This window comes from Camelus dromedarius, chromosome 17, assembly GCF_036321535.1.
Source record: "Camelus dromedarius isolate mCamDro1 chromosome 17, mCamDro1.pat, whole genome shotgun sequence".
NCBI lineage: Eukaryota > Metazoa > Chordata > Mammalia > Artiodactyla > Camelidae > Camelus > Camelus dromedarius.
The window spans coordinates 4,059,371-4,086,254 of NC_087452.1; the positions used below are offsets into that span (position 1 = coordinate 4,059,371).

Below are 26,884 nucleotides of genomic sequence, written 5' to 3' on the forward strand. Positions count from 1 at the left end.
TGTGGGCTCATAATGGACTTTAATAAACATTGGCTGTGCACCTCCTATCTGCTAGATGCCAAGTTAGGCGCTTGTGTTACCATTTACTTATCTTTCTGAGCATGTTTTAAAAATCCCAGATCTTTCTGTATAAACAGCCTCCAAGCTGGGCCCACCCATCCTCTTTCTGCACAGACTTGATTTTGGCTCTTTTACCTTCTCATTTCAGCCTAGGTGCCATCCCCACTCCTCAGGGGCAACCCCCGGCCCTGGCTGCATCCTTGGATGTGCTGTGGCCGCAGGGTTCATCCAGGTTCATCGTAAGTCCCTCTAGCTTGTGGGCAGCTGGCTGGGCAGGTTGAGTTGTTGTCCTACCATTAAACTGCCTGGTTGGACAAATGGCCAAGGAGGTGGAAACGTGGCATCTTCCTTCTTTCCCTCTGCAAGGTTTCCCTGGCGCTTGGCCTTCAGCTTTAGATCTGAGTCTGTATCCCTGCTGTGTGGCCTGTGGGCAGATCCCTTTCCCTTTCTGGGCCTCAGCTTTGATCTCCTGGCTGCCAAGCTTGGGGAAAGTGAGGGAGGGCCCAGCCTGGGGAGCTGGGAGGTGGGGGTGAGCCTGGGGTAGGAAGGGGGAGGGAGCTGAGGAAGAGAAGAGGTGTGAGCTATCAAAGGATCATAAAGGGAAGGGGGCGGGTGCCGAGATCTGGCTGGTCTAACTTTATTTTTCTAAGCTCTTAAATACAGCACTTTATGGCTCTGTGTGTGTGTGTGTGTGTGTGTGTGTGTGTGGTGATATGGAAGGTAATTAGGTTTGTTTGTTTGTTTGTTATTTTTTATTTTAATGGAGGTGCAGGGGACTGAACCCAGGGCCTGGTGCTTGCTAAGCACATGCTCTACTACTGAGCTAAACCCTCCGCCCCTGACAATGGCTTCTTTTTATGAAGCACTTTCTCTCAGCCAGAGGCTAGAACATAGCAGAGAGCAAGAAAAACATGATTCCTCTTCCCAGGGAGCTGAGAATCGAAATCCTTTTTATCTCAATCCTCACAGCGGCCCTGCAAGATGGTGACACTATCCCTGTTTCGCAGGCAGGGAAACTGAGGCTCAGAATGAGTGGTATAAAGGGCTTTGCCCAAAGTCATGGGTCTGGGAAGTCAAGTGATGCAGCACAACTGTCCAGAGTAGGCAGCGAGAGTGCTCAGGCCTGGGTTCCAGGGCGGAAAGGCTGACCCCGGGCACATCAGGGATTGAAGCAGATGGCATTTCTCAAAGTTGGGCCAAAAGACACTGAACCTCATTCTGGGGGAAGGAACTGTGCTCTTGTGTAGTTTTGGGAAGGATTGGATTAATTAGAGTGAAAGAACTTTCTCTCGTGCAGGCCTTCTCAGAGCCTTTAATATACGATTGCACCTTTTGCAGTTCCAGGAGGGGGACCTCTGGAAAGCAGTGCTGCCCAAACTTCCTTCAACACAAAATCCATTTTTTCTTGGAGCATTTCAAGGGCCCCACAAGATACTATGTGTATCTTACTGTTAGAACATGCTGTCCTGGGCCTTCTCGCCGGTCACATCAACCCTGAGTGCCTTTGCTGATTGAGTAGATGACCCCTGAAGGCTTTAATAGGAGTCGAGCATTAGTATCCTAGCACATCAGAGCTGGAAGAACCTTGTAGGGTGCAGCCCAGCTGCTGTGAATTGGGAAACTGAAACCCAGGGCAATCCAGGGTTTGGAGGAGGGAGGCAGAGGTAGACAAACCTGTTGGGAGTCTGTTGTAACACTCGGGGGAGAGGTTCTGGTGGTCTGAGTGGACCACACTCTGCTATGCATGTAGTGTCTTTCTCAACAATACAGATTTCCCTGAGCCACACCTGAACCCTAACATTGCTCCTTACATCAGATGCTCTGGGTTGTCCTGGGCACCTGCACTGCCAGCACTGCTCCCAGGGAAATCTGACCATTAGCCAAATTTGGGAGACACTGAGCGTGGGAAAGGGAGGGGAAACTCTCATTTATTAGGTGCCAGTATTCTAGGCTTGTCACGGGCATGATATCCTTTAATCTCCATGACACTCTAGGGGATAGATGTTAATACCCCATTTTATAGAAGCTGAGAGGAGCCAGGCAGCAAAGAGACAAGGACAAGAACACAGCGAGGACCAGCTCCAAAGCCCTCCCTCCCCTTACAGTCTTTTTTGGGAGGGAGGCAGTGGGAGTAGAGAAACCGGGTTCTCTTGAAGGGAAAATGGGACAGGCTTGGGCTTTGGCTGGCTGGGGACAGAGGAGCCGCGTCATCCTTCCTGCCTTTGGAGCTCGGAGACCAAGGAGCATGGTGGAGTCAGAGAGGGAACCTGATTTAGGAAGGAAGACATTCAGCATCTGCAGGGCTCCGGGCTGTGGCAGGCACTGGGGTTGAGAGACTGGTAGCAGAGAAATAGCCCCCCAGATGTCTGTGTCCTAATCCGGAAACTGTGACTGAGGTTAAATGGAGGAGGGGAGCGAAGCTTGAAGATGGAATTAAGGTTGCTCGTCCGCTGACCTTAACATAGGGGATGATCCCAGATGATCCCGATGATCTGGATGGGCTCAGTGTAATCACGAGGGTCCTTAAATGTGAGAGAGGGAAGCGGAAGAGGTTAGAACGGTGCAATGTGAGGACGTGACCTGACGTTGCTGGCTTTGAAAATGCTTCTTGAAGGGACTGCAAGCCAAGGAATGCGGGTGGCCTCTAGAAGCTGGACAAAGTAAGGAAATGAAGGAGTGGAGGAGGGGGTAGAGGGCAGGAGAAAAAGCAGCAGCAATGAACAGGGGTTCCCCTAGAGCCTCCAGAAAGGGAGGCAACCCTGCTGACATCTGGATTTTAGCCCGGTGAACTAGGGTTGGACTTCTAACCTACAGAACCCTGAGATACTAAATGTGTGTTGTTTTAAGCCACTATGTTAGTGGGAGTTTGTTCCAGAAGCAATAGAAAACCAGTGAGGAGCTGAACTAGCTCTGAGATGGTCTCTGTCCTCAGCAAGTGTACAGATGTCTAGGGTAAGATCGTCAGGACGGCTGGCTCGGGCGGTTACGGCGCTGGGGGAGGAAGGGCCGGCGGGCGCTGTGGAAACCCAGGAGGCCCCCAGCCCAGCCTGGAGTTGACACACAGCACCTCGTAGAGGCCGGGGGCCCGTCTCGCCCCGGGGCCTGGAGTGAAACCTGTGGACCCCGGCCTACCCGGCGAGCCCTGCTTTGCTCTGCCCAGACTCTCAGAGCCCTCCCCACACTTTCAGCTCGACTGAAATGCTTTGGTTGCAAGTAACAGAAACCACCACAGGCGACCAGGAGAGGATTTTCTAGGGAGCTTATGGGGGTCTCGCAGAACAGAGGGAACTTGTGAGGAAGCAGACTGCAGAGAAGGTGGTGGCCAGGAGCGGAAACAAGAGGACAGCCCCTTCGGGGCTCTGTCTCAGGGCAGACCGGCCCCAGCTGGTGGACGGCTCTGTCACTCACGTCACAGCCAGATTCCCGGAGGGAGAGGCTGGGTAGCGGCAGCCGCCCTACAGAATTCCCGTGTGCTTGTGCTGGAGCTGCACCTGCCTGGCCAGATACGCGCGAAATTAGGGTGCCTGCTTGTTTGGGGCGGCTTGAGAACCTGCAGCAGATTTTGGAGGGCTCTGACTTGCCCCCCCCCCCCCACTGCTGTAATCACCAGAAGAAGGGGCTTTGATGCCCGGTGGTCAAAACAGTAGGCGTCCACCCTTCTGTCACCTCTGCTCCCCTCCCAGCTGCTGCTTCTGCTCCCAGTGCCCCCCCTCCCATTTCCTGCCCTGGGTTTGTTTAGCTGAGCTGGCCCTGCCTTTGTGGCCCCCAGACACACTGTTACCCGTCCACCTATAGGAAAAGTTGGCCATGAGCCATGCACCCAAGGCCCAGGCTGATTCCCCAACGTCACGGGGTTCCTGCCCCTTCCCCTGCCTGCCGCCACCCACCCCCAGCTAAGCCTTCATCCAACTTTGGCCACCTGTTGAAATCCGCCGCAGTCTTAGCCAGCCCCCTCCTCCCAGGTAGGACACCCAGAAAGATACGCAGCCCCTGAAACAAGAGACAGGGTTCTGGAGCCAGCCTCGCCCCTGAATCACTGCATGACCTCGTGCAAGTTCCTCTCCATTTCTCAGTCGCCCTGTCTGTAAAATAGGGCACCGGTCCCCACCTGCTTCCTGCCTAGTTTGCTTGAGGATCAAGTGAGCTGGGCAGGGGAAGCGCTGTGAGGCTGTGATGGCTCCGTGTCCCCTAACATCCCTCCCACCCTGGGCCCAAGCCCTTGTAATGGCAGGAGCTTAGGAAATCTGGGTTGAACGGAAGTGGAAATCCAGTTTAGCAGAACCTGTGGGTACAGCGGCCCCAGCACCACCGGTGACTCAGCAGGGCTGGGCTTTTTGGAGAAAAGGGCCCGAAAGTCAGACATTGCATTTCCTGGTAGGATCAGCCTCAGATGTGGGGCCACCTGAAAGAGGGGGGCCTATGGGCCTATAACCAGGGCCAGGGAATGGGGGTTCTCTGTTGGGGCAGGGATTGGATTCAAGTCTGTCTGTAAGCTGGGAGACCTTGGACAAGTCCCTCGGTCTCTGTGAACCTCAGTTTCTTCCTGTGTAAAATAAAACTTGCATGCGTGAAATAAGATGGGGGGACGTGCCATGTTCTCTTTCCTCTTTCTTCTTTCTTCACTTCTCCTTGTCTCAACTCCTCGTGGTCCATCTTGGCTCAAAGGAGGTCACATGCTGTGAACTTAGACTTTCAGAAGCCCCTTGCAGCAATCCCTCTGCCGGTGCCTGATGTCCCACCACTCACGCTGTCCTCTTGTGTTCAGCATCACCCTGCACACTGATGTTAGAGTTTTTAATTTTTACACATCTATCCTTTCTCATTGTGGAAATACGGGTGGAGGAGCCATGGGGTGAGGACGCTAAGGGGAGAAACAGGGCTATCTCAGGTCTTCCCTCTGTGATAGTCCCATTCCCCCCTCCTGATGGATCAGTGTGCTGAAGAATTGCTCCAGGAAGTTCCCTTGGCTCTGAGGACACCGCTCAGGGCTCCCAGAGGCTAAATAGAAGCCAAGTCAGCATCATTTGCATAACACTCTGATGACTGTTAGTGGCTTCTTTCCGGGTACTAATGACAGAGGCTTGGGAAGAGATGCCAGCATCCACATGGAACGAGCAGCCACCCTTGCTCAACCACTTACTAGCTCCATGGACCTGGGCAAGTTTCTTAGCCTCTTTGTGCCTCAATGTTCTTACCTATAAAATGGGCACAATCACAGGGAGCCCCGATAGAGTTGTGATGAGGAACACACGAGATAACACGTGTAATGTGCTCGGATCCCTGCCTGGCAGATAGTATGCATTTATTTGTCATTGTCATCATCATCAGTGTCATCATTTTTGCTTTATGAATCAGCCCTAGGCCCTACACTGGATGGGTTCATGATCTGGTGGAGGAGACTTACGCTGGGTGTGTCAGACCCTCTGCCAGGCCCTGAGCAGAGATCTGAAGGTGAAGCGAAATGGTGGCCCTGGGAGCTGTGTAAGAAGGCACCTACCTGAGAAGGAAGAATCTGGAACAAGGCAGAGCTGACTAAGGCTCAGGAGAGCAATGTGCTGGGACAAGGCAGGGGCGTCCTCTGGGACTCCCCCAAATTCCATTCTTCTTACAGTTGCTTCCTACCAACTGTTTCCCACGTGGGCCAAGGCCCCTTGCCTCTCTGCCTTTGCACACTGTCCTGTCTGGCCCTTCTAAACTCACCCCCAGCATTCCCTCCTTCAGGAACTTCCCTGACTGACCCTGGTCTGATTTGGGCCCTGGGCTCCTACAGTCCCCCTTGTCTACCGTGAAATTCCTTGAGGAAAGGCTGCATCTTGTTCACTGCGGTGTCCTCAGTGCTAGCACACAGTAGGTGGCCAATTAACGTATGAACATAGGAGGAATGGTTCATCAGTCAGAACTGTGTTAAGCTACAAATGTGAAAATCCGACTATAGTGGCTTAAACAAAATGAGGTTTATGTTTTTCAAGGAACAGGAAAGCAGGCAGCTGCTGTCAAGAGCTCAGCAACTCAATGTCTTTGCCTTTGCTTTGGCTTTTCCTCATGGTCACAAGATGGCCACTGTAGCTCCTGACATCACATTCATGTTCAAGGAAGAAAGGAGAGGCAAGACAGCACCAGCACTGTTGGCCTCTTTTGTCAGGAGAAGCAAACCCTTGCCAGGACCATAGCCAACTTCTACTCACTTTTCTTTGGCCAAAACTGGGTTACATGGCCACCCTCAGCTACAAGAGAGGCTGGGAAAACAAGTATCTAATTGAGCTGGAAGAACAAAACTGCAGCTTTATTAGCAAGAAAGAAGCCAGGGGTGATGGGGGGGAAGGATTAAGGCATTCAGGGGAAGGAGGGCGGGTACTGGTTAGACAGCCAGCATAGGGCTTCATGACGGAGGTGGTGTTTGCGCTGTGCCTGGAAAGTCATGCAATTTTGACAACAGGGAAGAATGGCCTAGATCTGGAGGCCTGAAAATGCTGAGTGTGACCGGGGCTGCCATGTGACCAAGACGGCTAGAGCAGGAAAGAGGTAGGACCAGCTCGGCCAACTATTGATGTGTTTGGCAACAGCCTAGCGGCTCTTTATGCCTCATGGCTCTAGATCTCTTCCTCCGCTCCCTGAAATTTCGCCCTTAAAGATGATCTCAGTCAGTGAGCATGCCCTGGACACCTGCTACGTACAGAGTCTTTTTCAAAATACAGATATGCCCTGGAAGCTTGTGGTCGTCGGTCATTCATACCTGGATATCCGTCCATTTTATTGGCTAGTGACCTCCTAAAGCTTAGCTGAATTCTGCTCTGAAAAATGGGGATTTTTATTCTAGAAAGGCGTAATGGGGCCTGGAGCCTGGGGCCCAGGAGATGGGGGTGGAGACTGCGTGTCCAAGGGGAGTAGGTCTGTAGAAGAAGGAACTCTTGCCCACTGAGCCCTGCTACGGGCAGGCGCTGGCCATCTTTCTTTTCTAAAGTGCCACCATCACCAGTTCACAGCTGAGGTAGCTAAAGCCTAGAGAAGGGGACTGCCCTGCCTGAGGTCATCTCCTGCACAACTGATGGAACCAGGGTTGGACCCTGGTCAGTCTGACCCCAGACCACAAGCTGTCTTCTTCCCACCCCTATCATAATAATGAGCATCATCTCAGACGGTAGTTTATTCAACCCTTGCTCTATGCCAAGCACTGTTCTAAGTGCTTGATGGGTTTTAACTCATGCCATTTTCACAACAATATTATGAGGGAAGCACTATTATCGCCCCCATTTTACAGAAGAGGAACTTGAGGCACAGCAAGAGGGTAACTGACTTGCCCAAGCTCCCACAAGTGGAATTTAGGATTCACACCCAGGTGGTCCAGCTCTGAGGCACAGGGAAGGATGCTGCTTTACCAAGGTCTTGTGGTGGATTAAGAATAGATTATCTGCTAAAAACAAACAAGTTGCAGATACAGAGAATGGATTTGTGGTTGCCAGAATTTGAGGGTGGGCGAAATGAGTGAAAAGGTTCAAAAGATAACAAACTTTCAATTGTAAAACAAGTAAGTCCCGGGGAGGGAATGTGCAGCCTGGTATCCATCGTTAGTAACACTGTGCTGCATATTTGAAAGTTGCTAACAGAGTAGATCTTAAAAGTTCTCATCACAAGAAAAAAAATTTGTAACTATATATGGTAAACAGATGCTAACTAGACTCACTGTGGTGATCATTTTGCTATGTATATAAATATTGAGTCATCATATTGTACACCTGAAACTAATATGTTATATGACCATTATACTGCAATAAAATTTTTAAATTAAATCTTAAAACTTTTTAAAGTGTAGGTTCTCTAGACCAGGGGTTCTCAAGTAGGAGAGACTTTTGCCCCCAAGGGTTCATTTGGCAACGTCTGGAGACATTTTTGATTGTCACAATGCCTAGGGAGGGTTGCTGCCTGCATCTAGTGGGGAGGATGCTAAACACCTCACAGTGCAGCGTCTACGCCGGCAGAGCCGTAGGTCTCCAGCGCGAGTGCTGAGGTTGAGAACCCAGGTCTTAACTAGTTAGAGAGCAGGGAATCTACCTCCTCTCAGAGCTGAGGCTTTAGACTCAGAGCTGGGAGAAGAACTGGGGGCTTCAGAATGAAGCCTGCACAGCTTGGCTTTGGTGCTGTACCAGAGATCAAATCCCAGGGCTCACGTAAGAGAGAAGCTCATTTCCTGATCTTGTCACCCACTAGAGGCAGGTCCAGGTGAACAGGCTTGCGGTGCTGGGGTGGGGGTTTCCTTTGCCTCTTTGCTCAGGGATTCCCTAGGGTGTTGGCTTGGCTTGCCAGTGTCTGGGCTCCAGTGTACCAAAAGCAGGAAAGAGGAAGCAGGAGGCACAGAGTATATGCCCAGAGCTGGAACCAGGTTACCACGCAGGAGAGCTGATGGCTGAATCTTTAGGAATTTTGGGAGCCGGTCATTAAACACAGCCATTATTAAATTAAATTCTATAGGTATATAATTCACTAAATTATATCAAAAACAAGGTTCGTAAGTACTCGAAATGTGTCGCTTCCTAATTTATTTGACTACGTTCTGCTGTTACCTGGGCCCTGGGATTTTCACAGCTGTTTTATCTGCATTGTGGAAACACTGCCTCATGCTCTGTCCCACTGCCCGTCTCTTCCCGACTGCGCTCAGTGACCTCACATCGGTACCAGTCACGGTGGGAGTCTTTGTATCACAGAAATCCGTAAACTCTACAAATCAGAGCTCGATGGTCTGCTTTGATGAGTCTCTAAATTTAAGAAAGTGACCAAGCAAATGTTAATAATGCTGATTAAACTAAAACCTGTAGGCGGTACATTACACCTGTTGCCATTTCATTGTGAACAGCACGAGAAGCTGACAAAGTGTTCTTCCAGAATTGGTCAACTGTGACTCGATTCAGCCAAGAAGTTGCTCACGTGACTGACAAACTATGGCCACAGAGGCCTTTGTTGTTTCCCTTTCCTCTTACTCGTTAACGTGAAGGGAAACACCAGCCAACTTTCACTTGGGATGTACTCTTGTTCATCGGTGATGTGAGCGACTTCTTTGCTGAATTTGGTAATAATTGAGCATTTATTTGTAATTTGATTTCGTGACATCCTTGTTGGTGATAGATATATGAAAACTGACAGTAGACTTTGCAAGAAATTCCAAGTCACACTGAAGTTATAGGAGGATGAAATTCACAATAAAGAGCACTGTACTGGGGGGAGGGCACAGCTCAGCAGTAAAGCTACATGCCTAGCAGGCATGAGGTCCTGGGTTCAATCCCCAGGACCTCCATTAAATAAATAAACCTAGTTACCTCCCCCTCCAAAAAAAAAAAAGAGTACTGTATTTTGGTTATTTGTAAACTGTGTGCTATACATTCTTTGCATCAGTAAAATTAATAACAAAAATATGTATGTGCATATGTGTGTGTGTATATACTTTTCCCCCTAGAACCATAAAACATCCATTAAACAGAATATGGGTTCTGGGGTCCCAGCTCGTGCAAGTCACTTCATCTCTTTGAGCCTCAGTTTCCTCCTCTCTAAAATGGGGATAATAAAACTTACCTCACAAGGTTCTCGTGAGAGTCAAACGAGACAATCTTTTGTTGTCTCGTTTTGTTGCCTAGAAACTACAATTTGTTGGAAGTTTTGTTGCCTAGAAACTACAATTCAGATGTGAGGAGTAATTAATCCCAATTCCCACCAGACTGGTTTGTGATCAGGCTCAGGTGGAATTACAGACACAAAAGCACTTTGTAAAACTATTAAGTACTGTATTGGTACGAGGTGGCATGTTACATTTTTAAGTAATGAAAAATTATTGTTACTATAACAAAAGCAATACTATTAAAAATTTAGAAAACGCAAAGTAAAAATGAGAAACTAAAGATATCCACAATGCTACCACCCACAGATAACCACTATTTATATTTTAATACAGTTCCAACAATTATTAACTCGTGGACATATTTGTTCTGTTTGGACCCCTACCTATGCCCTCCAACTCCCTTATTCAAATAAAATTATTCTGAAGCATGTCCCAGACATCATATAATTTCATCATAAATATTTCAGTATTTAGCCCTAAATTTAAGGATACTTTAAATAAATATAATGTCAATATAAATATCACACCTAAAAAATTAATTCTCTAATGGAGGCTGTTGATAACAGGGGAGGCAATGCATATTTAGAAGCAGGGGGTATATGGTCAATCTTTGTACCTTGCACTCAATTTTGCTGTGAACCTAAAACTGCTCTAAAAACTAAAGTCTACTTTTTAAAAAGTTCTTAATAATATCAAAAGATGATCATTATTCACATTTCCCTACTTGTGTATTTCTTTTTTTGTAAATTGTTCTTATGTCTTTGAATATTGGGTGTTTTACTTATTTATTTGCCAAGCTCTTTATATATTAAGGACATCAACTAAGGTGATATTAATTACTTACTATTGTTATTCCTCCAGGGAAGGCTATGGAGACTTCAGAATCACTTCAAGACCACAGTCAAGTCCACGGAGAAGCAGAAGATCTAGACTGTATGTTTGCTCTTCTGACCCTCTGGGCAAAGCCACATGGGAGGTGGAGTCTGGCAGTGGGTGGAACAGAAGACCCTGCTCAGCACATGTGACACATTGGCCCAAGTCACAGTTGAAACCTCTAGAGAAGAAGTGATTTTACACACACACACACTTGCATGTGTGGTCTAGTCTGTCCCCCAGCCCTATCTAGCTGTAGGGACCCTCAGTTGCTCCCCAAATGTCAAAGAGGCTCTGGGGGCTTGGACTGGCAATAGGGAGAGTCCCCAGAAGGTAGGAAGGGTCCTGTATGGCCCCAGAATGTGCGTGGGAAGGTTTAGGGCTTGATCAGATCTCACCTGCCCTGTAATTTACAGAGAATGTTAGATTGGCAACTACTCTACACAGCCTAGCGGTCTGTTGAGAAGGGTGGGTTTAGAAAGCCCCTTCTGGGCTCCGTAAGCAGAGAAATGTCTGCCTTGGGCCCGGCTAGAGTCCCTGGGGCCTCTGAGAGCCCTGATCTCCTGCACCTGCCATTGGCCTTCGGCGTTTGGGAAGAGTATCCCAGGGAATCCTGCCACTCCTGGCTCCCAAGTCCAAGCAGACCCCTGGGAGGCCTCCGTGGTCTCTGGGTGGGCGGACAGGAAACACTCATCCTCGCCTATATGTGCCTCCCAGATGGAGAGCAAGACCGGGAGGCCGGACTCTTTTCTCAAGAACAACATGAGAGAGACAAGTCTTCCTCCTCGTCCTCGTCCTCCTCCTCGTCCTCGTCCTCCTCCTCCTCAGGTACAGCAATGACTTAATTAAATACATAGCTATCAACACATTCAAGAGAAGGATTTACATGGAAGAAAGCAATCCCCTGTGACCTGCCTCCTCGATACTTCAGTTCCGTTTCTCTGCTTTCCCTCCTGGGCCCGCCCGTCTGTACACATAACTTGTACACAGTTCTAACTGAGCATATAGTCACTTTGGTCCTCAGTTTACAACTTTTTTGCCGTCTCATCCTAAGCATTTTGCCATGTTATTCCGTAAAAGCTTTGCAGCCATTTTTCATGCTTCCCGAATAGCGACTGCATCTCGTGTGAAGGAACATGTAAGTTTCCTAGGGACGCTCTGCGGCCAGAGGCACTGCATCTGCCTGGGTCCATGTCCCTTCTTTGCCGCTAACCAGCTCTGTGCCCTTGGGTAGGTCGCTTCAACCCTGTGTGCCTTGGGTCCTCGCGCGTAGTTATTACCTCATAACATTCCCGTGAGGACTTCACTCTACGCATGCCCAGGCTTAGCACCCAGCACACAGGAAAAGCTCTGAAAATAACTGGTCCTGCTAAGAGCAGCGACCCCCCCACCCAGTTTGTCATCCTCATGAGCATCCTGGCACAAAAGCTTTTGCTTTTTGTATGTTTCATACAAATCAGGTCCCAAGTACTGACTCCCCACAAGCACTGTGATGGGTTTAGAGGGATAAGCACCTCTCACTGAGTCTTGATTACAAAGTGCCACATTGGTCTCTGATAAAAAGCAGAATGTTCTTCCACTTTTATCCTTTTAACTCAAAATGTGAGGCTGAATTGACAGCTGCAGCAGCGACATCAGAGAGAGCATTTATTGAGCACTCACTATGTGCCAGGCACCGTTCCAAGCACTTGACATGAAGTAACTCAGTTAATTCTCATAGCAACTCATGAAGAAGGTACCATAATTAATTTTACAGGTGAGGAACCTGAGGCCAGTGAGGCTAACTGACCTGTTGTAAGAGGGCTCAATAACCCACCTGGGATTCCCTGGAGGTCTTTCTGGGACCAGGGAGGCTAAGGGGTGGGCTCTGGTCTCCTCCTCCTCCACCAGAGCTCCTGCACTGTGATCTGTTTTACACAGTGGGCCTGCGCCTGAGATTTCATCTGGGGAAAGAGTTCTTGGGCTGAACAGCAACAAAAAAAATGCTTGCAAAGCCCTGGCCTCATGTCCTTGTGTCAGAAATGATAAGACTGAGGCTCAAGGTCAAGAAATCCATGCTAATTTCAGCAGAGAGAGAAGGGAAAGTGGTTAGTGGTCCTGGGGTTTGTAGCCAGTCTCCTCTCGGGACTTCAAAGAAAGCCACTGTCCTCTTTAAAAAGTGTACAAACCCACCCTTATGAGGTCTAGCTCTGGAAGAAGGGATTCCAGAGGTGGGGGGCCCTGGCAGGGGGACTCTGTCCCTTCGTTTCTCCTCCCCAGGGGGGAGCGGACGCTCTATCTTCTGGTTGATCCTCAGGAGGTGCTGCTCCCCCACAAACGTTCTGCCCCATGCGTGGCCATAAGCCCCTTCCCCACCGGTCTCCACAGCACACAGGGGACTGGCTGTAGTTAGCAAAACTGAACATTGAAGAAAGCAGCAGGGAAGTAACCACAGAGTCCAGGGAGCATTGAGACAGACTGACATTCAGGATCCTGGTCTCTGATCCTGCCGTGGCCAGCCTGCTGCGGGAACTCAGACCCCACCCGTCTTCAGGCTCAGATGGTGACCGTGACCGTTAGTCCTCAGCCCAGCCGTCCTCCACACGTAGGACCCTAACTCCTCATCTGTCATTCAGCACCGCTCTCCCTCCATATATTTTTTATCTTAATGTATCTTGTTTTTTTTAATTAAAACTCTTTTATTGTAAAAGATTACACCTGGGCACGTTGCTCTGTTAGCCGCCAAACATGTATTAGTGCATTTCCTTACGTTTATTCAGTAAATATTTATTGAATGCCAATTATGTGCCAGGCTCCGTGATGGACACTGGGGTCACCAGCAACAGACTGTGATACTTCGGCCAGGATCGATTTTTTAAATAGTTGAATTAGAGAGCACATACAGAAATTAGCCTCACTTTAGACAGCATATAATTCTATAACATATTTATTTAAAAAGATACGTTGCGAATATATCACAGAGAAAGCTAAAATAACATTCATTTGCATGTTGTTGGAGGTCATCCCTGACTGATAGAATTTGGAGTCATTTTTGCTTCCTTTATTTTCTGTACTGTTTGATATTTTGCAAAATGTGATGAAAAAGCCTTTTGGGGGCATTGATTAATATTTGCAAAATACAGAAAAGAAGAAAATAGAAGCCACCCCCAATCCTAGCTCCTGAGATAAATACCAGCGTTGCCATGTTGACACACCTCCTGATTCCTTTCCCTGTAACTAGCTGAGATCACGTAGGCACTCATTTTTAAGCACAGCTAACTTGGTTTCCTGGCATTTTAAAATCTATCCAGGATAGACCAGGAGGTCCCCAAGCACACTTGAGGGACATGAGGACTACAGGGGCTGTCTTGGTCATCCTGAGGAAAATGGAGTCCTCCAGACCTGAAGCCAAAAAACTCCTAGGTCTGAATCCCTGGGACGCTGACTGATTCAAGAGTGCAAACAATGCAATCATTCTTTTTTTTTTTTTTTAATGGAGGTACCGGGGATTAAACCCAGGACCTCGTGCATGCTAGGCACGTGCTCTACCACTGAGCTATGCCCTCTCCCACAATGCAGTCATTCTTCAAGGCTTCATCAAGCTCCTGCTCCAGGCTGGGGGCCTTAGCACAATGATGACCAGGACTTGTCCCTCAGGAGCTCAAGGTGGTTGGAGGGGCCAGCTGTGTCAAGCACAGACAGATGATGCTATAGCAACCCCAGAGGAGGGTAGGCAAGATGTATGTGAGCTGGGGCAGCCGGAAAGCCCTTCTGCAGGAGGTGTGACATCACCTTAACCTTCAGGATGAGGGAGCAGGCGGGAAGAGCGCTCCAGGTGGGAGACACAGCATGAAAAGGGTCAGCGCGGCGTTAGGGGGTTTACGGAGATGACACAGCCCCTGCACAGGGTGGGAGGGAAATCACCTCAGTAACTCAAAAAGCCTCATAGGACCTTGTCTGATCTTCATGAAAGCAGTGTCAGAAAGAGTAAGTGATTGTCTGAGGTCACACGGAAAGTTCATGGCAGATCTCTTGTCCCCCAACCCTCAAAGCAGAGCTCTTTCTCCCAGACCACACTCCTCACATAAATAGTTCTGAGAACGAACACCAGAACGAGGTGTTCCAGGCTCATTCCGGGAGGGGGCTCTCCTACAGCTGTGTTTGTTCCCTGCAAAGAGCAGTGATGAGGACCAGCATCCCCAAGTAACCGGAAAACGTCAGCAGAGCCAGGGGGCTGGACACCCCCACAGGGACGGCTCATCCAGTAGGCAGAAGGCCTCACCATTTCTTCTTTGGCCACTTGATTGACAGTTGTTTCTCAGTGGGACTGAGTACGTCCGGGTGAAGATGTCCCTTGCAGCATTGTTTATAGTAGGGCAATGAGAACCCAACGTCCAACAACAGCAACATAGATCAGTGAAGCTGCCAGCTGTCCGGGTTAGAGCTCTGGTCTTCATACACCTCTGAAGTGAAAAAGAGAGAGTCAAATCTAGAATTTGCTTGATCTCATCTACACCTTATAAAAATTCACATATACTTGCTTATAAACAAGACAGGAAGGAAATCTGGTTATCTCTGGATGGTTAAATTATGGTTGATTTTTATTTTCACTTCTTTAAGCTCTCCTCTAAAGTACCTATCTTTATATTTTATACTAGGCATGCTTTATTTTTATAACCAGGAGAATATAATTTTGTTTTTTGAAAAAACAACTTTGATAAATATCAACCTAAATTGATTGTGGGAAGAAAAGAGCTTGGGGGGAAAGAGCCTGGATTAATGCCTAGTACAGATCCCAGTACACATGAGGTGCTTAATAAATGTTCCCATGACACTGGAGCTGCCCTCTGGGTTCTATTTCTGGAGATAAATAATTAGGAATACAGGCTTTGGTGACAGACCTGGGTTTGAACCCTACAATTGCTACTTCCTGGCTATGTGACCTTCAGGGAATAACTTTTATAAGCCTCAGTTTCCTTATCTGTAAAATGGGGAAGGAGGAGATACTAATACCGGCTTCACAACATTTCCATGAGGACCAAATGAAACATTAACTATAAATTACCTAGTTCAGTGTTGGTATATAGTAGGTGCTTAATAGATGGCGAGTCTTATTACTGACTTCTTATGAGGCCCAGGTCCACTCAGGCCCCCAATTCTTTCTTAGTCAACTGAACACAGTTACCTGGGGGTATTGTCGGGGTGTCAGACAGAGTAGAGGGAGAGCTCTTGTAAGGCTGCCTTGCCTCTGGAAGACCACCATCTCACCCCCAGCACAAGGGCTGTGCCGCTCTTTAGGATTTCAAGCCTTCTGGGAGAAGGAAACCACCCTGAGGTGTGGTGACTGGGGAGAGCTGACTAATGGGGTGTGTCTCCACCCAGGTGCAGAGCTCGGGGAGTCTGACGTTTTGAAGGATGAGCTTCAACTCTATGGAGGTAATTGACTTTCCAGTGGCCTTGGGAGAAACAGAATTAGACAAAGGATGTGAAGGCTTAGGGCTTTGTTGAGGGGACACAATGTGATGAGGGTGCTTCCTGAGCTGAAGGTCCTGGGCAGATCCAGGAGATGTTGCAAGGTGAGTGGTTATGACACTGGCAGGTGGAGGTGGGGCAGGCATTTTCTCCCCCACTGAGACTGTCCTGGGATCTCTCCGGAACTGTAACCCCAACCTTTCTAGGTCTCAGCTTCCCAACTAGCAAAGTGGGACGTGATCCCTCGCTCTTGGAATACTGGGTTGTTGACACGTGCAAGGGAAAATTAAAGATCTGATCTCTACAGAATTCATCTTATGGAATAATTGCCTCCAGGCATCGTCATTTTTACAGCAAAGAGATGGGGATAGTATGGCCCTTTGCTTGGGAGCACTTTGTTGGGCTGGGGGAATTTGTAGGAATGAACCAGTTTGCCAGAAAGCCTCACAAATGCACACTGCCAGAAAGAACACCTGTTTCACTTTGTTTAACCCCACTTTTCCAACTCTGCTTAATCTCCCAACGCCTGATAATAACCCAAGAGAAACAATGGGAAACAAGTATGCGTTCAAAGAAATGTAAATGAAATATTTTAATATTCTGCATCCAGCTGTTACCAGTGGCTGCCACTGGGTGGCACCATTGTGAGTAGTCATTATACTGTTTGTTGATCTGAATTTTCTTATTTTCTTTCTTTTAATTTTTTTAACCTAAAACATTTCCTGATTTAGAAAAATGCTTTTAATTATTCAAGTAGTATAAGGAAGGTTTAAAGGTGTAAAATAAGGAATAAATAAGGAAGGTTTTGGGTGTAAAATGAGAAAGAAACTGTTACATATACTTTTTTTAACCTTTTTCTAGTTGACGTATAGTCAGTTTACAATGTTGTGTCAATTTCTGGTGTACAGCATAATGTTTCAGTCATACACACATAATATTTTTAAATGTTTTTTTCTCATCAAAAAGTAAGTCATAGTCACTGTAGAAAGCGTAGGTATCCTCATGTATTTGTGAATTACTTCCCCCAGGTAATGAATTACCCCCAAGACGTTGGAGGTACTTGGTAATGGCACTGCTGGAGTCTCATTTCATACCACTTTCTGTACCCTCGGTGCTGGGCTCTCTTGGGTCACCTGCAGAGGGTGGTTCCCATCTGCACGTTAGCCCTAAAGACAGTTCATCTTACTGAGTGTTTACTGCCATGAGCCAAGTGTCCCCTTCTGAGTGGGCGCTCCTGCCTGCCCTCGAGGGCAGGAAGATGACAGGCTAGGAGAGAGGTCGCTAGGAAGAGAACAGGCCCAGGAACCAGGAGGTGAATGAGGCGTGAGGGTCCCCCCTCCAGGCCAGATTAAAGGGGAGGCTGCAGCTCAGGGCGGGTATACAGGGTTCAGCTTGCCCTTGGCAGCCCAGACAAGAGCTCGACACTCGGGAGGGTGGGGGTTGAGGCCCCGAGTGTACAGCCCAGCGTGGCTCCCACAAGCTACAGGCCTGGTGGGGCTAGGGCCACGTGGCCCCTGCATCTGGATAGGAGTAAGCAGGCCGGCCCAGGTTGCAAACTGGCGGCCTGTGCGTGCCGATGTGTTTTCTCTGGCTCACAGAGTGTCTTCATTATTATTACTGATACATTTCATCAGTTCTACGACTAACAGTTTTTCACGTCTGGACATCTGTGATCTCAGGATGCATCTTAAAATCACCGGCCACTTAAATAATGGGCAGTAGTTTTTCTTGCATCAAATAATGTCATTCTCACAAACCATGACGTCTTTGATTCAGTGGAACATGAGTTGCCAACTTTTTAATAATCAAGTTTATATGAGGGGGAGGGTATATCTCAGTGGTAGAGCACATGCTTAGCATGCACGAGGTCCTGGGTTCAATCCCCAGTACCTCTGTTAAAAAAACAATACACTAATTACCTCCCCCCCCAAATTTAAATAAAATAAATAAAAATAAGTAAGTTTTTTCAAAAAGAAGTTTATATAAAAACCAGCATTTCTGGCTTCTGGTGGGAAATTAGAAGACCTGTAACATGGGGCAGCATTCCGACGGCAGCTTTCAGGGATGCTCGGTGGCACCTGCCCCTGTAGGTAGGAAAGGAGCCCTTCAGTTTGCCCCAGTCCCCACTGCAGATCAATGGAAAGTCTCTGAGTGAGAGAGGCTTACCCTCCCTGGGGTGTAACTTCCCCCCACCCAGAGGATAATGCGTACGTGGTCACTGGTTTCCCTTCTGCACAGGTGCCCCTGGGGAGGTGGTGCCCTCCGGAGAATCAGGTGAGCGTCTGTTAGGGGAGCGGGGGTGATGGTGCTGGTGTAGAACAAGGTCTGGGCATCATCCCTTTCTCAGAGAGCCAGCTGCTGCCAGGTGCACAGCTGTGAGAGACACGACTCGGGGGCCAGGGGCTCCGCCCTGGGCTCAGCCAACAGGCAGGGCTGGCTGTGGCATAAGGCCGGGGGCCTGTGGAGGTTAGAAGGGGAGTCCAGGCAAGAGCAAAGAGATGGTAAATAGCAAGCTATATATAGGTCCCCTGGGGGCTGGAGATTCGGCACGGGCATTTTCAGAGGCCACCTGTGGCTTCCCTCTGTGGGGTGGAGGCACCTGTAAGGACCCAAGCTGGCCTGGGCACTGATGCTGACTTTCTAATTTCCAGGACTCATACTCCGAAGGAGAGGCTCTGACCCGGCGAGCGGTAAATACACAATCTCTGAGGGGAGAGCGGGAGGCGGCCTGGATTCCGGGGGCTCGGACGGGACCACAGGCAGTCTAAGGCGGGGGACAGTCCCAGCAGCGGTGCCATCACCAGCCAGACTGTCACTGTAATTCAGGAAAGGCACCTCTGGACTCGGGGGAAATGGAACGGAGCAGACTCGGGTCTGTGCAGGAGGGAGTCACCGGGGTCCAAGGACAGCCACCCCACCTTCCAGCTCTGCCCTGACCCGTCCTGCAGTGGGCGCCCTCTGACCCAGGAAGCTAAACCCAGGAGAGCCATTCTCAGTGAGGCGGGGGAGAGAGAACCCCACCTGCTGTCCCACATCAAAGGTAAATGCCTGTCTCTCTCTTGTTCCTAAGGAGAAGTGGAGGCCTCTCAGTTAAGAAGACTGAATATAAAGAAGGATGGTAAGGAAACTGGTGCTCCAGAGCCACTTGCACGGTCTGCTCCAGGTTCCTCTGGGCGGAAAGTCTGCTGGTGGCCTGGACCAACAGTAACCATCCCCCCTTTCCCGTGTGCCCTGCAGTTTGCAAACGCCTCCGCTTAGAACCACCTTGAGAAGCGGTCCAGTGATTCCCGTTTTGCAGATACGGAAGCTGAGGCTCCAGGGTGGGGAGTGGTCTCCCAGTTACTGAGCGGCAGGACTGGGCCCTGGCCCCTGGCCCTGTGCTCTCCGTGTTGTGCGCGGAGTCCCTAGTGTGATAAGACCCTGCAGGCCTCACGGCCACGATAGGGAGCTGGGAGTGGGCCGGGCTGAGGAAGCCATGAGGTTAGACCGACTGGACCCCAGGGAAGGAGCCATGAGAACCAGAGGGACCCCGTCTGCTTCAGGCCTGGAATCGTGGGGGCTTCAGTTGGGGGGGGGGGGGGGAGAAGACCATGGTTTTTGATTAAACAAATGGCAGTTGTTCTAGAAACATCTTGAGTTGTTGCAAAAGCCCACCTTTAGGGAGGGGGCGACCTGGGCCTGTGTCAAGCTGGATAGCGCTGCCTCTGTCCAGCTAGACACAGCCCGGGCACGTGTCAACCATCCCGGGCTGAGAAGTGAGCCTCGTCAGACTGAAACCGAGATTCCCAAAGCGCGGGCCGTGTCCATGTTGTTTCAGGATGTGGTGTCACACCCCCAGTGGAGAAGGTGACTGCCTTTCCCAGTCTCTGTCTCTGCTTGGAGCCCCCGTGCCTTTAATGCCTCCCTGACCCTTGCTCACTGCCCTTCGGACACAGGGCAGGCCTGTCCTGTGCGCAGAGCCTTCCGCGGGCGGTGGGCGGCGAGGCCTTCCCCGTCTGGCTTTGTGCGCCTTGTGTTTGCTTTTAAGACATGGGATCCTAGTTTTCCACTGACTGTTGTGACATAAAGTTTCCTTTCCAAGGTAAATCTATTTAAGGAAAAAAGGAATCTGCTTAAAGAAACACGTTAAGTAAATATTAGTACAGATGGTCCTTGGACAGCACGAAGCTGTGAAGGCTGTGAGCAGTGCTGCGTAGAAAGGGCAGAACCCAGAACCCACAAAGGTGGTGTGTGGATGGCTGAGAGCTGAGAAAACAGACGAGAGTGACCCCCTAGGTCCCTCCTGGTTTGAATACACCTCGGAGTCCTTATCCTGGCCTGATCTCTTCAGCCCCCAAAACTTCTAGTTCCCAATAGCCCCTCCACTCACCTGGTTGAACCCTTTGCTGTCCTGGGTCTGTGCTTTGGTCTCACTTCTAACTTTGTCTCATACTGTGCCTCCCTGCCTCCCACGTGACATGGCAGGTGAGCACACACACACTCTCTCCCCCCCATCCAACTCCTGCTACCTTGACAGTCTTTAAGGCTTCGTGCAAACTCTCATTCTTCCAGGAAGCCCTCCTGGACTGCCCCAGATATGGTGACTCCTGAATATCTAGGACATTTACAACTGCATCCAGTTCACAGTATAGGTGCCTTATGATGCACTTCCCATCCCCCACTTGACAGACTTCTAGGTTATTTCTAATTCTTTCACTGTTTCAAACTAAGCTGTCCTACCCATCCAGTCCTCTGATCTTGCGTTTTGTTGCTGTCTCTCGGTCTTTAAAAACGCTTGTATTTTCTAAATATTTATTCATAAGGAAATGGGGAAAAGACTCAGGGAGAAATTCTGTTAGAGATTCATTTTGCACTTCTGAAAATTTGGGTGAGGAAAGAGTTCTGCAGTCCACCTCACCCCTAGGCTGTCACAACTCTGAAGAGACCTAAGCCTGCTACGAAATACTCTGTTGATTTTTTCTTCCCTAGGGGGAAAACAACAACAACAAAATCAAAACCAGAAATAGCCTCCTCACATCTGTTCACTTGCCTTCCAAATGTCCTTGACAGCAGTGACATGTAATACCACTCTGCCTTTTACTATTTACAAAGCACTTCCCCATCCGAGACCCCCGTCCGTCTGTCAGCGGTGGAGAGGGTGCTCTCCTCACTTTATCAATGAAAACGCTGAGGCTCAGGGAGGCCAGGACACTTGTCCAAAGCTTCACAGCACATCAGTGGCCAAACTGGCCTAAACTTGGACACATTCCCAGCAGCCTCGGCTCCCCACTCAGAGAGCCAGCCTCATTCCAGGAAACCTTCTCTGAATTGTCCTCACTTTTTCCCTTTTTCTTTGTTTCCTTTAGAAATCTTTTTTGCATCTCCCCTAATCGCAGCCCTTTGTCTGGGTCAAGTCCCCTTTGTTCTCTCCCCTGATGCCTGACAAAGGGCGGGGGGAGGGGCGTCCTCAAACCACCCCTAAATTCCTGCCCAAGGCACGGGCCCTGCCCTCCAACTGCATTCTCTACCTCCGTTAACTACGAGGAAGAGCCTGCAGTCCCACAAAAACACACACACAAGGGCCAGACACATTCATGTGTCATGATGTTTAGTGCACTGTCTGCAGTAAGAGCAAAAAATCAGACACTTCTAGCCTCATCAATAGGGGACTGATTAAATAAATTAGGATAAGCTTATACCATGGAATACTATGCAGCCATCAAAAATCACAGAGCAGATATATATGCTCTGAGATGGGAAGATGGCCCCAATCTATCACTGAGAAGAAAAAAGCAAATGACAGAGCAGCAGGTTTACAAATTGATCCAGCTTTTGTTTTTTAAATAAGTGCATCTATATGCCTGGAAACATTTTGCCAATCACTGGTTGCTTTTAAGGAGTTCGATTAGGAAGGGAGAATGGAGCAATGTGAAACTTTTAAACTAGACACATTTGCACCTTTTACAATTGTATTTAACATTATTCACCAAAGAAAGCATCAGGCACCTCCCGCAAGCCTGGGCCAAGTCCCTGAGCGTCCAACCAAGGGGTCAGAGAAGAAACAGAAATGAAAATCTAACAAGTTGAGTGGTGATCAGTGTTAGGAAAAAATAATGAGAGATAAGGGCTGAAAGGGGTGGGGCTTGGGGTCAGGAGCAGTTTCTCTGAACAAAGTTCCATTTGAGCAGAGGCAGCAATACTTTTAGTAGTTAAAAAGGGGGAGGATAGAGCTCAGTGGTAGAGCCCGTGCTTAGCATGCACAAGGTCCTGGGTTCAATTCTCAGTACCTCTGTCAAACAAATAAATAAATAAACCTAATTCCCCCAGCACCCGCCCCAAACAGGGATACAGAAATAAATAAAAGAAAAAAATAATAACATATCGTGCAACCATTAAAAATTATTTTAAAAGAAAAAGAGAGGGAGGGAAGCAGACAGTAACCCCCCTCTCTGCCTTTACAGACGAGTTTTTCCATTTCATCCTCCTCTGCTTTGCCATCGGGGCCTTGCTGGTGTGTTATCACTATTACACAGGTGAGCGGGGGGCCGCGTGGGCACGCGGGGCGGGGGCCAGACCGTCCGGCTGACCGCTCTGTCCTTGCCACCTGCGCAGACTGGTTCATGTCCCTCGGGGTCGGCCTGCTCACCTTCGCCTCGCTGGAGACCGTCGGCATCTACTTTGGCCTGGGTGAGGCCCCCGCACAGGGACTCTGGGAGGGCGGTGGTTGGACTGGCTACAGGGGGCCCAGCAGGGACCAGAAGGCCACGGCTAAACATTTTGTAAAGATTTCTTTATGCTCGTGTTTTCTTCCTGACCGCTTTCAAGGTCAGTGTGAGGTCGTTGGCAAAACCCCCGGGGGGAAAAATGGGCTGCTCCATAAAAATACAACCCAAACAGTGTGACGTGGCAAACCGACAGACTTAGTCAGATGCTGAAAACAAGTCAGTTGGTGGAGGTGGGTCCTGAATTTGCCGAGCTTCCTGGCATTGTTACTGCTGTTCGTGGTTGTTTTTAATAATAATAAGCCTAGTACTATGATCTAAGCTGAAGAGCTTTGTTTGCGTGGACTGGGCCCCTGTCCAGGGGTGGGCGGCGGGAGGGCTGACCCCGGCTCCCCCCACGGGTACAAAGCTCAACCACCTTTCTCTTTTCTGAGCAGTGTACCGGATCCACAGCATCCTGCATGGCTTCATCCCTCTTTTGCAGAAGTTTAGACTGATAGGTAACTCTACGTTTTCCCTGTGTTCACTTTTCCCCTCCCTGCCGGAGTCTTCTGTTGCAGAAGAGGCTTAGCGTATAGAAAAGAGCACGGGGCCTGCGGTCGGAGCCTGGGTTCCAGTCCTTCCTCCTCCAGTTTTCCATTTCTGGGGCCCTGGGGCCTCTTTTAGCCTCAGTTTCCTCACATGGAAGATGGGTGTAATAATACTTCCAGCACAAAGGTGTTGTGAAAATCAAGTGAGGAGTGGACGTAGAAGTCCTTAAGTCTGGACCACTGTAGAGAAGTAGAGGGAATCTGGATATTCCTCCGTCTCTCATGGAACGTTGCACTTCTCCAAACAATATCCTGTCTGTGATTTTCTTTCCCTAATAACAGCTGGGGGTGGGAGTGGGTTTTAGTTATCTTACACTTGGCTGAGGAGCAAACGGAGGCTCAGAGAGGTAGAGCGACTTGCCCAGGATCACACAGCCAGAGTGGCTGGGCGGGGCTAAAGGAGATCCTCTTTTTTGACCAGCAGCTCTGTGCCTGAGAAGCCAGGGGCTGTGTGTCTCTGCTGGGGACTTCTGTCTCCTTTCATCCGTCTCATTCATCAAGGGGTGATTAGTTGCCATAGCTGTGGGCCATGGAGGCCTGTGGCCTCTGGAGTGACTACCTTATCCCAGCTATGAGGGGTATTTGGGCATCTGGGGTAAGGGTGGGGAGGAGTCCTGGCTGCCTTCAGAATCCCATGCCATCCTGCGGGGTTTGCCTTCCAGGGTTCAGGAGGACCAACTGAAGCCAGTGCCGGGTGGGCATCCAGGCCAGGCCTCGGCGTGACCACCCCTACCTTCTCTCAGCACATGAGGATGGCGCAACATTCCAGGAGACACGTGGGCGGGACAAGATACAGCAATAAAGACAGCGCTTTTTCTTCCATGTGGTCTGAACGTTGGCACCAGCCGGGCCAAGGTGCCCTTCAGGCAGCATTGGCCCCAACCCAGCTGCAGGATGGAAGGACGGGAGGGGTGCGGGCCTGCGCCCTTCATGGGACCTGGATCAGCAGGACGACCCTGTGACGTCACTCCTCTCAGGAGACGGGAGGAGACCCCTGGTCCCTGCAAGCTGTAATCTGTCTGGGCTTGTGATTTCTCTTAAGTCCCCAGGCCATCCCGGGACAGACAGACAATCCACTGCCCAGAGGCAGAGAACCACCACATTGGGCCCCTGGGGTGAACCTGATACAGGTGAGATATTGAGGACTAAAGCCACAGTATCCAGGCATCTTCCCTCAGCCCTGTCACCTGGTGCCAGCCCTGCTACCCTTGGACTCTATCAAGATTCAAATAAACATTCTCTTCCCTGGACTAAAAAGAGTCAGCTAAGTATTTCTTTAGGTTTTTTGAGTGCAAGGATACATTTGGGGTCTTCTTTGACCCTATCTTGTCAGATAGAATACCTTGTCCTACTGGATAAAGTATAAAAGGGAATAAATGTAAAAAAGCCCCTCATTTTAGGTCCACGACTTCAACTGCATAGGTTTGGAATGTGAGACAGGGTTTCACAAACATTCTTGTGAAAAAGATCGGGGGTTGTTAGGTACTACTCGAAGCTCAACAAATACCAAAGAAATGAGATAAGGGCACAGAACAAAATCCATTGCAAACTTGGGTTGCATTAATTGAGGTATAGAGTCTAGACTGAAGGAGGTGATAGTAGGTTCCCTTGTTCAGTTCTAGAGTCACATATCAAGAGTGACAGTGACAAACTAGAGAATACACAGAAGAAACCAGAGTGAGGATATAAAGAATAATTGAAGAAGTGGGAACTTTCCTCAAAAGGGAGCCTGGAGTGCACAGATAAGATTTTTATCAAATGTACAAATAGAATGCAAGGTTTCACAATAGAAACATAAACTTGCTGACTGGAGGGCAGTGAGGGTAGCTTTCCCTGTCCAGCCTCGGTTTCCTCATCTGGACAATAGGCTCACAGTAGCGCCCACCTCACAGTGCATGGTGAGGGTTCTGGGAGATAATTGCCTTTCTGGCACATAGTAGAGGCTCAGTAGGTGGGAGGCACTTGATTTGGGCAGAGGCCACATCCAAGCCTTTAGGGTCAGTCAGGCAAAGTCAGCCCAATGTAGAAAATGGGGAGCAGGAGAGAGAGGGAGCAGGGGAGCAGGGGAGAGAGGGAGCAGGAGAGCTGATCCCTGACCAGAGGGATTTCCAGCCAGGGCTAGCCAGGAAAACAGAACTTGGCAGGTGTTCTAACAGAGAGATCTATTTATAGTGGGTATGTTAAGTGGGTGCAGGATCTTCGAAAAGGCAAAAAGGGACCACCGAGGTATCACAGAGCATGACAGGGAGGCAGCCACCAGTTGGGGCTGGGGGAACAAAGGAAAGAGAACTATGAAGCTGGGGAGAGGGCCCCACAGAGCTAGGACCCTGACCTCTGAGGAGGGGTCCTGCCTGAGGAATGTCTCTAAGAGGAGCCTGATGAGGCTGGTTCTAGAAATGCAGGACCAGTGATGTCAGACCTCCAATTTCTCAGCAGAAGCAGGAAACCAGATTTTTTTTTTTTAATGTTGGCAACTAATTTTCTTAAACAATAAATTTTTTAAAATTTTATTATTTTTGTTTGTTTTGTTTTTGTTTGGGGGGTAGGTAATTAGGTTTATTTATTTAATTTATTTAATGGGGGTACCAGGTATTGAACCCAGGACCTCATGTATGCTAAGCATGTACTCTACCACTGAGCAATACCCAACCCCTGCTACTAATCTTTTAAAATTCCAAATTCTGCTATGGAAAACAGTATAGTGGTTCCTCAAAAAATTTAAAAATAGAATTACATTATGATCCAAAAAATCTACTTCTGGATACATACACAAAAGAATTGAAAGAGATCGAAAGAAATATTTGCACACCCATGTTCATAATTCATGATTCACAGTTGCCAACAGATGGAAACAACCCAAGTGTCTATTGATGAATGAAAGGATAAACAAAATATGGTCTATGCACACAATGGAATATTACTCAGCCTTTAAAATGAATAAAATTCCAACATATGCGACAACATGGATGAACCTTGAAGACATTATACTAAGTGAAATAAGCCAGTCATAAAAGGACAAATGTGGATGATTCCACTTATATGAAGTCCCTAAAGAGTCAAACCCATAGAGACAGGAAGCAGGAAGGTGGGTGCAGGGGCTGGGAGATGGGGAATGAGGAGTTAGTGTTTAATGGGGACAGAGTTTCCGCTGGGGAAGATGAAAAAGTCCAGGAGATGAACAGTGGTGATGGTTGCACAACAGTGTGAATGTTCTTAATGCCCCTGAATGGTACAGTTAAACACAATTAAGATGGTGAATTTTATGTTACGTGTATGTTACCACAATTTAAAAAAACATTTCAAATCATTGGTGGTCAGATAAAACCGTGCCCTGGGGAGCTCTCCATACTGTTAAGCTGGAGACAGCAGCCGAAGGAGGTGCACGCAATGGAAGAGAAAGCCAGGGCAAGATGAAGGCCACCGTCATTTCTGTTCGACCTTCCAATTTTGGGCAGCCCGACTGCCTCGTGGGGATATGCTGCTGGTAACCTTGCCTTTCTGGGCCCAGTTATTAAAGGAGGGGCTCAGGTGGATTAGGTTGTAAGAGCCTCTCAGGCCCTGGGAGAGAAAGCCCCCCATCCAGGATCACAGCGGCGGGTCTCCCT

General features: G+C 48.9%; 1 protein-coding gene across 2 annotated transcripts in view; it reads left to right on the forward strand.

Moving 5' to 3' along the window:
- TMEM40 (transmembrane protein 40) overlaps nt 1-25,740 on the forward strand; it is a 41,725-nt gene extending 15,985 nt beyond the window's left edge. For both annotated transcript variants that reach the window (XM_010984908.3, XM_064496233.1), the window contains exons 2-11: nt 10,526-10,597; nt 11,255-11,365; nt 15,899-15,952; nt 18,227-18,262; nt 18,640-18,678; nt 19,059-19,106; nt 22,429-22,500; nt 22,580-22,654; nt 23,127-23,189; nt 23,942-25,740. In XM_010984908.3, the coding sequence (XP_010983210.2) occupies nt 10,526-10,597; nt 11,255-11,365; nt 15,899-15,952; nt 18,227-18,262; nt 18,640-18,678; nt 19,059-19,106; nt 22,429-22,500; nt 22,580-22,654; nt 23,127-23,189; nt 23,942-23,961 (590 nt within the window). In that variant the 3' untranslated portion in view covers nt 23,962-25,740. The remainder of the gene's footprint in view (nt 1-10,525; nt 10,598-11,254; nt 11,366-15,898; nt 15,953-18,226; nt 18,263-18,639; nt 18,679-19,058; nt 19,107-22,428; nt 22,501-22,579; nt 22,655-23,126; nt 23,190-23,941) is intronic.
- The last annotated feature ends 1,144 nt before the right edge of the window (nt 25,741-26,884 follow it).